Source organism: Perca flavescens, chromosome 10 (genome assembly GCF_004354835.1).
Source record: "Perca flavescens isolate YP-PL-M2 chromosome 10, PFLA_1.0, whole genome shotgun sequence".
Taxonomy (NCBI): domain Eukaryota; kingdom Metazoa; phylum Chordata; class Actinopteri; order Perciformes; family Percidae; genus Perca; species Perca flavescens.
Window position 1 is genome coordinate 11,812,247 of NC_041340.1, and position 12,843 is coordinate 11,825,089.

The window sequence follows — 12,843 nt, forward strand, 5'->3', positions numbered from 1 at the left end:
ACCGTAGGACAGAGAACAGTACAGGCGTTCTTTCACCGGAGACCGGATAGCTGCTGGTTAGTAAGTACGCAAAAACACCAAAAGCGGAAGGAAGCATGGAATAATATGTGTATTGATACTGGGATGTCTACACAACAGTGTGAGTCAATTGACTTCCAAAAATTCTCAAACTGAACTTCAAAACACCTGTTCATGTATGTCTTCTTTAGTCCATTGGCAATGTAGTTTTTTTCATGGCACACGTCACTTACACATTCTGCACTTACTGCGGCATCTTGTGTAGACTGTTTACATATTTGTGCTCATCATCTGTACATTTCATGTACTGGTGTTATTGTTAACATTGTGAATACTTATTTCTAAAATTGTATGATGTTTTTGTTGAGGTATTATTACACAATATTTTTTCTGACCTTTTTGAATCTTGCCCCCTGACAAATAACCCATATTACAAAAAAGACTAAAACTAACACTAAAACTAAGCATTTTCAAAAAATAAAAACTAAACTAAACTAGCAAAACCGCTTTAAAAACTAATTAAAACTAAACTGAATTTGAAAACGAAAATAAAAACGAAATAAAAATAAAAACAAATGAAAAATGCAAAACTATAATAAACTTGCTGGTGATGCTTTGTTTTCTGACATGAAGCACAATGTAACTCACAGCTAGTCTATGCTTTTGTAAATCCAGTTTCCTTTTTACACATTTTACAATACCTTTGGTCCAACACCTTTTGATGGAGTTTCATCATTTTTTGATTAGTTATACCTATCATGGAATTTATTGTCAAACACAATTTCACAATTGTATCCAGTAAAAACTACTAAGGCAATCTGCTGTCTTTAACCTTTATTGGAAGTGTGTGAAGAGAAGAATGAGGTGAAATGCTTTACAAAGGTCAGGATGAGACCAATGTGACAGGAAGTGCACTTTTGAATCTTTATTCTGTGATAACCAATCAGATGCATTTGACAGTGTGACATACATTATCATGGCCCTGAGACATCACCCTTTTTCTCACTGAAATGCCAACAATTATTCTAACAAGACCCAATGTCAAGATGATCCTGTTATGGGTTACACTGCTTGTTCTTCATCAAGGCTGTAAGTGCTACTTTATTCAGTGCAAGTATTCTGTTAAAAATTTGCATGCCAACTATACTGCATATGGAGGTTTTGCATGATAAATGTTATACATCATACACTAATTGTCATTTATTTTTTCATGTATTGTATGTTTTCATTTATTTTAGATTCGCTAGTTCCAGTTACCACAGTTAGACTTGGTGAACCTGCAACCTTAACGTGTGCTCTCCATTATGAGAAGATTTACCATCAACAGTTCGACTGGTACAAGCAGAGTGCCGGGGAAACTCTGAAATTAATTGTGACAAAGCGTGAATCTACAAAACCTGAGTATGCACCAGAGTTTTCTGAATCAAGATTGGAAATGAACAATGATAACAATTTTAGCAACCTGACCATTCTGAGGACAATCCAAGAAGATGAGGGAATGTATCACTGTGCATCCATAGAGTGGTTTACAAGTCCTGTATGGAGTGGGACATATTTGTTAATAAAAGGTAAATATGATCTACTTTTATAGAGTTTAGCAAATGCCTCAGACACTGATACAAACCTTCACTGTGGTAATGTTTAAGAAAAATAACTGTTTAATGATCACATGCCTGTTTTGAAAAAATCTAAAAACTTCCCATGTCAATCCAATTAAATATACAGACACAGGTCATCTAATTATTTCCAAATGTTTGTGAGTACCTGATAGTGTTGTCTTAATTATTTGACAAAATAATCTTTTCAACCACATCCTCATATCTAAACGACAGAATAGGTTGATTGTCAATGACTCCCGTAGGGCCAATCAATGTTTCAACAACCGTATTTTACTCTGAGAACACCTGCACTGGACTAAAAGGGCTCCAAATTTGCTACATTTCAGCAAAATATCATGTCAAACTACTGAAGTCGCATTTGAGATATGCTTAAATTCTACTTTGCCTTCCAAAATGTGCTTTGAAATCCTTTTAACACAGTTTTGTATGACGCAGGAAACACTCAGAGGACATCAAACTACACTGTTGTTCAGTGGCCGACAGCATCAGATCCAGTCCGTCCAGGAGACTCTGTGACTCTCCAGTGTTCAGTCCTCTCCGACTCTGGGAACAAGATGTGTCCAGGAGATGACAGTGTGTTCTGGTTCAGAGCCGGATCGAATAAATCTTATCCGGACATCATCTACACTGATGGAAGAAGACATAATGAATGTGACAAGAGATCTAACACTCAGAAGAGTTGTGTTTATCGCTTCTCTAAGAACATCAGCTCCTCTGATGCTGGGACTTACTACTGTGCTGTGGCCACATGTGGGAAGATATTATTTGGAGATGGAACTAAACTGCAAATCGGTATGATTCTGTGTTCAACACTGGAGGTGATATTCAAAACATGTTAATAACATCTTCACTAATACGTTTTTTACTTTGTTATCTAGAGCGAACAGGAAGTGTTGAATTTATTGCGCTGGTGATAGCAACAGTCTGCTTGGTCATTTCTATGACTGGAAACATTGTTTTCATCTGTTACCGAACTTCAACACCAGTATGTTCACAATTTAAAGGTAAGTTGTGTTGACTGAGTCCGAAATTTTAATTTGCTGATGTTTACTAACTTATTTATATAGTGTAGAAAGTGTAACAGACAGGACATGACGAACCTCAACTTCATGTTGTTGGATTAAATAATAGATAACAGTAGAAGTCAGTTATCTTCACACATTATTATTATTTTTAGTATATAAGATTTCTTTTATCATTAGGAATAGAAAGCGCCTCTTCCCAAGCAAGACATGATAACTCAAGACAATCAGTACATGATGTTGTAAGTAACGATACCAAATGACATTTGTTGGTATTTCATGAACATAATTACTCACAGCACCATTTAACAACATTAATACATTCAGCCTTTTATTTGTTGCACAGACTGAAGATGGACCTGAGCTGAACTACACTGCATTGCATTTCTCTGCAAAAAAACCTACAAGAGGAAGAAAGAAGACAGAGTTGAAAACTGAAGAAAGTGTGTACTCTCAAGTTAAATGCTGAATGTGAATGTGTCTATAAAATCGTAAAGTTTGGTTTAGAGTACTGACCTCTTACAGTGATGATCATTTTAAACGTTGTGGGTGTTTTATACATTTACCATTATATGATCATTGCATAATTTTATGTGTCTGTATGTGTTGTCATTCTTTTATCTTAGAAATGTTAACCTTTAAAGAGTAAGATCCTTTTTGTTAACATTAAATAGCCCTGAAATTACTATCGCCAAACCCACTGTTCCAACAATCACCACGCTGATTTGGTTGAAATAATCCCTTGATTCACCCATTTTAATGTGAAAATTTTCTGGCTCTATACACATTTATTACACATAAATGTTAAGCACTAGAGAGTCATCGAGTCTCCTGGACGGACTGGATCTGATACTTTTGGCCACTGCACAACAGTATAGTTTAAAGCGCCCATATAATGCTCCTTTTAGGTTCATTTGTATTTTGAGGTTGTACTAGAATAGGTTTACATGGTTTAATTTTCAAAAAACACCATATTTTTGTTGTACTACACATTGCTGCAGCTCCTCTTTTCACCCTGTGTGTTCAGGACTCTGTTTTAGCTACAGAGTGAGACATCTCACTTCTGTACCATCTTTGTTGGGATTCGCACATGCACAGTAGCTAGGTAAGGATCACATCAGCTAGCTAGCTGTTTCTCTAATTTCAGTCAGTACAAGGCAGGATTAGCCGGGAGACTTCTTCTAAACGAGGGCGCACTTCCAACTTTGTGTGGAATGTAAGTAGTTCTTTTGTAGATTATGGTGAACTGTGTGTTATGTGTGTTGTAGCAGTGTTTTGCCATTGAGAACGAGGGGGCTAACCGCTAGAATGCCGGCGCTAACATACATTCAGAAACCTGTATCTCACACAAAACAGCATGGATGTTTTTTTTTCCAAGTTTGGAAGTTTTCAGAATATGGGCACTTTAAACTCCTCTTGAGTATTTCCTGCATCAAACAAAACTGTGTTAAAATAGAATAGAATGCCTTTTGTTGTCATTATACATATGTACAACAAGATTAAAAGCACTCCTTTTCCAGAGTCCAAATGTACGTAAAAGAAATGTAACAACGTGGAATAAAATATGGTTTTATATACAGTGTGATATGCAGTGTGAAGTAATGATATTGCACAGTAATGAAATTGCACAGAATTATTAAAAGTTTACGATCCCCACAAATTTTAAAATATTAATAAGGTTTTAAGAATAGTTCAAATGTAACATGGATTTTATGTAATACTCTGCAGAAATATTAACACATACATTTTCCAGGACATTAATTAGATTGTTAACCTCCACATTGACTAAACAATCATATACCTAACACAACATTTCAATTGGATATTTGAAATATATTGTACATTGTATGATGAATATAGAAATCCTCTCCAAAAATGCTTGGTGACACAAAGTCAAGTTGTTTTTCTTAAGAAACATTAACACAGTAAGCCAGGGGTCCCCAAACTTTTTTTCTGAGGGCCACATCATTTTCCATTTCTCTAATGGGGGGCCGGGTCGGTTACATGGGCAGGAGTGACTAACAGTATTATTGTGGAGATTCTATTATGATTTTAAATATATTTAGTATGCCTCCTAAATCTAGATTAATGTTAGATTATTATTTTGTTATGCACTGTTATGCATTTGTTTTACAGACAAATGAACATTACTTTTCAAGAGATTATTCAAGAGCCTATTAAAAGAACATTATTACTTATCATAATGAAATTGTTTCATATTTATTGCTATTGAAATCAAAACATACTTACATTCAGTGTGAACTGTGGACTTGCCTCTGGCTGGTGAGATGTCCAATGTCAGGTTCAATTCTTGTCACAGCCAGTCTCAAAGACAGATGCAAATGTTCATCAGTTAGTCTTGATCTCAGGGGAGTTTTCATCAGTTTCATACGTGAAAAGGTTTGCTCACAGATATACATGCTGCCAAAAAGTGTGGACATCTTCATTGCATGCCTTTTGATTTTTGGGTATGTCTCGTTAGGGACGGCAGCATAGAATTCAGTGGGACTATTGGGTTTAAATGCGTCTTTCAAAACATCACAATTCTGTAACTCAGCCAACTCAAAATGAAAAGAAGGCAGGGCTTCGTCAGTGTTGACAGCAAAGGGGTTCTGGAAAAGGCGGATTTCTTTAGCGTGGACGTGTAGCTCAAACACCTTTGTTTTTGCCTGCTGGATTTTTTGACTCCTTTTTGTTGTTTGGACTCCTGCTTTAAATAAATCCTCCACCGCTAACCTGCTGCCTGCCTACCTGCCTTGTCTCTGCATTTTGGGTCCGCCATTCCCTACTCATTCCCTGCTACACCCTAACATAATGAGCTGAACACTATGGACCCAGCAGAGACATTCGAGGAAGAACTTTGGGACCTAACATACCTAACATGTAGGCTCATTTGTGCTGTTGGGGAATGGAGGTTCACTAAAGGTTGGGAAGCTAAGGAGGCAGTACTTCAGTCTGCTCGCTGGAGAGTTTCCACTCAACCCTGGCTCAGGAGCTCCCTGCCGGAGTGGATTCAGGACTTTTTGGAGACTCCTAGCTGTGAGCCATCACCCCAACATGCTAGCAGGCCATCTTTTTCCAAGCCTGCTAGCAGTCAGTTACCCCTGCTGCCCAGAGTCCCTGAGTTGACCAGTGTCCCAGCACTGCCCGGTGTCCCAGCACTGCCCGTGTCCCAGCACTGAATCCCGGCAGGCTAGCAGCTTCTCCGAACCCCGGCTGGCTAGCAGCCTCACAGATCCCTGGCTGGCTAGCAGCCCCCTAGATCCCCGGCCTGTTAGCAGCCCTCCAGAACCTTGGCCAGCTACCGGCCTCCCTGATCCTCGGCTGACGTGCACCGCCCAGGACCGCCGCGGACGTGCAGCCGCCCAGGACACCGCTGAAGTGCAGCTGCCCAGAACCACCTCTGATGTGTAGCCCCAGTAACTATGCCCTTGTCCTGTTCCCCAGAGACTTTGACTTTGTCGGTCAGACCGACTGCTGCCCCTCGTGTCCTGTCAGCAGTCAGACCAACTCCTGCCCCTCGTGTCCTGTCGGCAGTCAGACCAACTCCTGCCCCTCGTGTCCTGTCGGCAGTCAGACCGACTCCTGCCCCTCGTGTCCTGTCAGCAGTCAGACCAACTCCTGCCCCTCGTGTCCTGTCGGCAGTCAGACCAACTCCTGCCCCTCGTGTCCTGTCAGCAGTCAGACTGACTCCTGCCCCTCGTGTCCTGTCGGCAGTCAGACTGACTCCTGCCCCTCGTGTCCTGTTGGCGGTCAGGCCGACTCCTGTTCCTGTAACCTTGTTGGCAGACACTGGCCCAGCTGACTCATCGCCTGTCTTCAACCCTGCTGACCCGTCGCCTGCCAGGCCCCCAGAAGGGTTCTGCCTCCGCCGCCGGCCCCCAGAAGGGTTCTGCCTCCGCCGCAGAAGGGTTCTGCCTCCGCTGCCGTCCTTCAGAGGGGATCTACCTTCGCCAACAACCGCCTCGGAGTCCTCGACATCCTGCTTGGCCGCCTGAGGGGCTCTACCTTCGCCGACCTGTGAGGCTTTGCCGCCGGCTGCCTCAGAGTCCTCAACGTCCTGCCTGGCCGCCAGAGGGGTATCTCTTTCGCTGCCGGCTGCCTGTGGGTCTCTACCTTTGACGACAGCCGTCTGGAAGTCCTCGCCAACCTGTTCAGCCGCCTGAGGGGCTTCTCCTTCGTCGCCGGCCACCTGAAGGCATCTGTCTTCGCTCGGTCCCCTGTTGCCGAGGCCTCTCGGTCCCCTGTTCCAAGGGGCCCTCTCTGTTCCCTGTCCCGGCGACCTTCTGTTTCCCCCAATTCCTTTCCGGCCCTCCGTACCCTGTGCTCCCCAAGTGCTTTCTGTTCGCTGTGTGTCCCTAGTGACTTTTCCCCCCAGTGACTTTCTGCCTCCCCCGGACTCTTTTTTTTTTTTGCCCTCCTTGGGTTGTTTTTGGTTCATTGGACACTTTTTTTGTTTTCCTTTTTGGTTCCGCTTCGCTGCTGTCCGCAGCCCTGGATCCCAGGACTAGCACCTTGGTGCCCGGGCCCCTCTGTCCCCAGAGCTCCCTGGGTCCCGCTGTCCTCGATTTCCCTTGCCCCAAGTGACTCTAGTGGCTTACCTCACCCCTCCGGGGTTGAATTATTTTGACTATTTGGGTCGTCCCTCCACCCTCCCTGGGTTGGTTTTTTGTTGTCCCTCCTCTGTTCCCCTCCGCCCTCCCTGGTAGTCTTTTGCTCCTTGGTTTGTTTTTTGGACATCTGGAATCTGTCCTTTGGGGGAGGGGGTACTGTTATGGTTTTGGTGTTGTCTTATTTTGGTAGTCTGTTTCCTGTTTTATTTTGTAGTCTCTGGTTTTCTGTCTTGTCTATTTTACTTCTTGTCTTGTGTTTCCCTCCTTTTTTGATTGCTCTACCCAGCCTAATGTGTTTCACCTGTTTCCCAGCCATTGTGTCACCTGTCTTGTGTTATCTCATTAGGGCCCGAGCGCCGACAGCGGCGAAGGCCCTATAGAAACTGTTTCTTTCTTTCTATTCTTTTTCCCATCAAATGAATTGCCTTTTTGAGGGGTTTAACATATTCGCATCAAGTCTGGTGAAAATTTACGTATTTTAAGGGTTTCGGGAATAGGGAAAAATGGCTCGCTAGCACCCCCTAGAAAGTAAAAAAAATTGAGCCCCTGCAGTGCATTTAACGTAGACTCACGAAACTTGGTACACATATGTAGCATGTCCAGATGTACAAAAAACTTCATTAGAGCCATACCCTAAACCCATCAGGAAGTCCGCCATTTTGAATTCAATGTTCGAAATTAGTGCGATTTTGGCCATTTCCACATGTCGTACTTTAACAAACTCCTCCTACAGATTTAATTCGATGGACTTCAAACTTGCGCTATACCATCCCAACACCTTAACGATGAAAAGTTATTAAAAGAAAAACTTTTCGTCCGACGGTGTGGGCGTGGCGTGGCGGCCATTTTGAGTGTTTAGCGATGAACAAAGAAGTTGTTGTAACTTGAGTGTACGTTGTCGTATCTGCCCGAAATTTCTCACGATTAACAAGGGTCCAGGGAACATGAAATTTATAATGTGTGGTCTACATGTGATACTGAACCGGCCCCTTTAATATGACCACGCCCACTTACTCAGGCCACGCCCCCTTTCATAACATTTCAACCGTTTAAGGTAGAGTCTTGTGTGAGGTGTCATTGAACTCAGCAGAGACTTCCTTCTTCATTGGTGATGGTTTGGCCCGCCCCCTATCTTCAAGCCACGCCCCCTTTCATACATGCTTACCCATGTAAGGTAGAGTCTTGTGTGAGGTATCATTGAACTCAGCAGAGACTTCCTTTTTAATTGGTGATGGTTTGACCCGCCCCCTATGCTTTAGCCACGCCCCTTTTCACAGCTAATGAACCGTATGACATAGAGTCTTGTGAGAGGTATCGTTGAACTCGGACGGGAGTTCCCTTTTCATTGTTGACGATTTGCGGCGTCTGAGTGCCGCGCAAATGCACGGTCACAAGGAGCGGAGTCCGCCTGTAACCCCGACGCGCGCCGAGGCGCGAGGGCCCGTCCATCGCTGCTCGCAGCTTTAATTACCCTCTGTATTTAGTCTTGGTGTTCCCCTTGTCCAGCGTCAGATCATTTTGTGGGTTTCCCAACAGCATTCAGTCCTGTCATCTCGTCCGTGAGTTTTGTCAGTTGTTTCTGTTTCTGGATTTCCTTTGTTTAAGTTATTCTGTTCATTAGTTGCTCACTTCGGACTTTTGTTTTTGCCTGCTGGATTTTTGGACTCCTTTTTGTTGTTTGGACTCCTGATTTAAATAAATCCTCCACCGCTAACCTGCTGCCTGCCTACCTGCCTTGTCTCTGCATTTTGGGGCCGCCATTCCCTACTCATTCCCTGCTACACCCTAAAAAGCCTTTTCCACATCCAGTGACAAAACTGCTGCCGTTGTTGGACGGTTTTTGGCTTCTTCTATTACATGGAGATGTCTGCATATATTGTTTGCAGCTTGACGCTTTGGTATACATGTATGTTTTCTTTAGTCCATTGGCTATTGAGGTTTTTTCATGGCATATGTCATATACGCTTTCTGCACTTAGTGCGGCATCTTGCGTAGACTGTTTACATATTTGTGCTCATCATCTGTACATTTCATGTACTGATGTTATTGTTGAATACATTGTGAATACATATTTCTAAAATTGTATATTTTTGTTGAGTTATTATTACACAATACTTTTTCTGACCTTTTTGAATATTGCCCCTGACAAATAACCCATATTACAAAAAAGACTAAATCTAACACTAAAACTAAGCATTTAAAAAAACTAGCAAAACCACTTTAAAATTAAAACTAAACTGAATTTGAAACAAAGTCAAAAAAATAAACTAATGCAAAAATATAATAACCTTGCTGGTGATGCTTTGTTTTCTGTCATGAAACACAATGTAACTTATTTAACAGCTAGTCTATGCTTTTGTAAATCCAGTTTCCTTTTTACACATTTTACAATACTAACATTTGGTCCAAGACCTTTTTAATGGAATGTCATCCTTTTTTATTTGTTATAACTATCAAGGAATTTATTGTCCAATACTGTTGTCACAATTGTATCCAGTAAAAACTATGAAGTGGGTGAAGAGAAGAATGAGGTGAAATGCTTCTCAAAGGCCAGGATGAGATCAATGTGACAGGAAGTGCACTTTTGAATATTTATTCTGTGATAACCAATCAGATGCATTTGACAGTGTGACATACATTATCATGGCCCTGTGACATCACCCCTTTTCTCACTGAAATGCCAACAATTATTCTAACAAGACACAATGTCAAGATGATCCTGTTATGGGTTACACTGCTTGTTCTTCATCAAGGATGTAAGTGCTATTTTATTCTGTGCAAGTATTCAGTTGAGAATTTGCATGCCAACTAGCATATGGAGGTTTTGCATGATAAATGTTATACATCATACACTAATTGTCATTTAATTTTTTCATGTATTGTATGTTTTCATTTATTTTAGATTCACTAGTTCCAGTTATCACAGTTCGACTTGGTGAACCTGCAACCTTCACGTGTGCTCTCCATTATAAGAAGATTGGCCGTCACCAGAGTTTTCTGAATCAAGATTGGAAATGAACAATGATAACAATTTTAGCAACCTGACCATCCTGAGGACAATCCAAGAAGATGAGGGAATGTATCACTGTGTATCCACAGAGCTGTATACAAGTCCTGTATGGAGTGGGACATATTTGTTAATAAAAGGTAATTAGGATCTACTTTTATAGAGTTTGGCAAAAGCCTCAGACACTGATCCAAACCTTCACTGTGGTAATGTTTAAGAAAAATAACTGTTTAATGATCACATGCCTGTTTTGAAAAAATCGATCAATTAAATATACAGACACAGGTCATCTAATTATTTCCAAATATTTGTGAATACCTGATTGTCGCTGTGTATATGTTGTCTTAATTATTTGACAAAACAATCTTTTCAAGAACTTAAAACTAAACATGTTTCTGTTTCGTCCAACACATCCTCATATCTAAACGACAGAATAGGTTGATTGTCAATGACTCACTTGGGTCCAATCAATGTTTCAACAACCATATTTTACTCTGAGAACACATGCACTGGACTAAAAGGGCTCCAAATTTGCTACATTTCAGCAGAGTATCAAACTACTAAAGTCACATTTGAGATATACTTAAATTCTACTTCAAAATGTGCTTGGAAATCCTTTTAACACAGTTTTGTATGACGCAGGAAACACTCAGAGGACATCAAACTACACTGTTGTTCAGTGGCCGACAGCATCAGATCCATTCCGTCCAGGAGACTCTGTGACTCTCCAGTGTTCAGTCCTCTCCGACTCCTCCGAAAACCTCATAATGTTACAACTATTGCAATAATATTGAAAAATAAAACTAATTGAGCTTTCATTTTATTGTTTATGCTTTAGCTCAAACACCTTACTTATTCAAAAGAGTGGAACGCGATCCCTATTATTAGTGTATAAGTTTAAGTCAGTTTAAATTAAAAAAATAAATAGGCATATGCACTGGTGTGTTCTATGTGTTCCTATTAGTATTATGTGGAATTATCATTTCTATATTATTGTAGTGCACTGTATATGCCCAGGGAGATGGAAAATAGAAATTCAAATTATAAAGGTTGGTGTCTCCTCTTTAGTATTCATAACATGTCATAGCATGTTACCACTTTATGTACAACTGTTCATTTATCATACAGACTGAAACTCAACTTCTAATAAATCAGAAAACAAATACACCAAAAATATGAACTAAATACAAACTATAATGTAGGCTATAGCCTATGGCATAATTTAAACAAGTCTCCTGAAAAGAAACGGGTATATCTCATAGACTAATAATATACAGTCTATGGTATATCTCTCCTCTGCCTGCTGCGCTGTGTGTGTGTGTGTGTGTGTGTGTGTGTGTGTGTGTGTGTGTGTGTGTGTGTGTGTGTGTGTGTGTGTGTGTGTGCGCTTGTTGAGTTTAACTCCAAAAAGACAGTTAATTAATTAACCCGTTAATCTTATGATGGACATGTTTTGTGATATTTAAATAAACGATCCGTCAACTGCGAAATAAAAGCCTCTTATTTACGGAACCGGTCTAAAAGACCTCCGGGGTCCTACAGCGGGGTCTCCGAGTGTGACTGTCCGAGCGCCGAGCTAGTGGCCCCCGCAGGCGCAAGCTGGCGGCCGCGTCAATTTATGGAGCTCCGAAAACTCCGAAAACTTTGGAGCAAATTGTCAATTCGGAGATTTTCGCAACATATATATATATTCGAAATCTAAACCTTTCATTTCTCGCCTAAAATGTTCTCAGAAGTGAATTTAGTGATGAATAAGATGGCGAAAATTGTTAAAATTGTCCAGTTTTGGGGCTGTCTATGTACTGGAAATCCAACCATAATTGAATGCCGAAATGAATGATGGGATACAGGTGCTGCAAAGTTCATACAAGTTACCAACCGTTGTATCCTCGGTAAATGGGCGTGTATATAGCCTACATCCGGGAATTTTAACTGTTCTTGGCGAAATGGGAACTTTATTGTGACAGTACTTTGGCAACACGAGATGACGTTTCACAGGGACACAAGAACACAAGTCAATAGAAGAACACATATTGGGAAACGCCCAGAGTCTACAGCCATGCCAGCAGCTACTGTATGTGAGGTTGTACATGCATGCGTTGAAAACATACATCTGTCATGCTGCCGTCAGATTCCTGCACTGATTTAATGAACAGAGGAAGAAGACTTTAATCTAAATATGAGATACTATTGCACAAGAATCAGACAGGATTCTGAGATGTCTTTTCGGTCAACACAGTCTCACTCCCTACTCGTCAAATGTATGACGCATGGTCAAGGACCCTGGCGTCAAGTTTCAACGAAATAGGGGTACCCTTGACGTTATTTTTCGACGAGGGGGGTCCGTCAGATAGAAATTCATGTTATTCCCTCACCGTCGGATACCGACGAAAGAAAAAAACACGCCCCCCGCCCCTTAACTCGAAATCTGTGACAGTTATTGGTATTTTTAGCCCAATAACCGCTGTTTTAATCAACAATATTCACGAGATAGTATCATGGTTTATATGTATTTATTTTTATGTTATTATTTCGGTATATTTCGGCCAGGGAAGCTGGATTGC

General features: G+C 41.1%; 1 protein-coding gene across 1 annotated transcript; it reads left to right on the plus strand.

The window, feature by feature from the left end:
• Window positions 1-1,048: 1,048 nt before the first annotated feature.
• LOC114563369 (signal-regulatory protein beta-2-like) lies at window positions 1,049-3,128 on the plus strand. The gene is made up of 6 exons (XM_028590224.1): window positions 1,049-1,107; window positions 1,257-1,586; window positions 2,073-2,429; window positions 2,516-2,641; window positions 2,840-2,901; window positions 3,006-3,128. The coding sequence occupies exons 1-6, from the start codon at window positions 1,065-1,067 to the stop codon at window positions 3,126-3,128; spliced, it is 1,041 nt and encodes a 346-aa protein (XP_028446025.1). The 5' UTR covers window positions 1,049-1,064.
• The last annotated feature ends 9,715 nt before the right edge of the window (window positions 3,129-12,843 follow it).

Excerpts from the sequence above, each read along its gene's own strand:
- LOC114563369 (XM_028590224.1), top strand. The coding sequence starts at position 1,065 with ATGATCCTGTTATGGGTTACACTGCTTGTTCTTCATCAAGGCT. Across the intron at positions 1,587-2,072 it reads GACATATTTGTTAATAAAAG|GAAACACTCAGAGGACATCA; the intron begins GTAAATATGATC and ends TGTATGACGCAG. Across the intron at positions 2,642-2,839 it reads AGTATGTTCACAATTTAAAG|GAATAGAAAGCGCCTCTTCC; the intron begins GTAAGTTGTGTT and ends TTTTATCATTAG.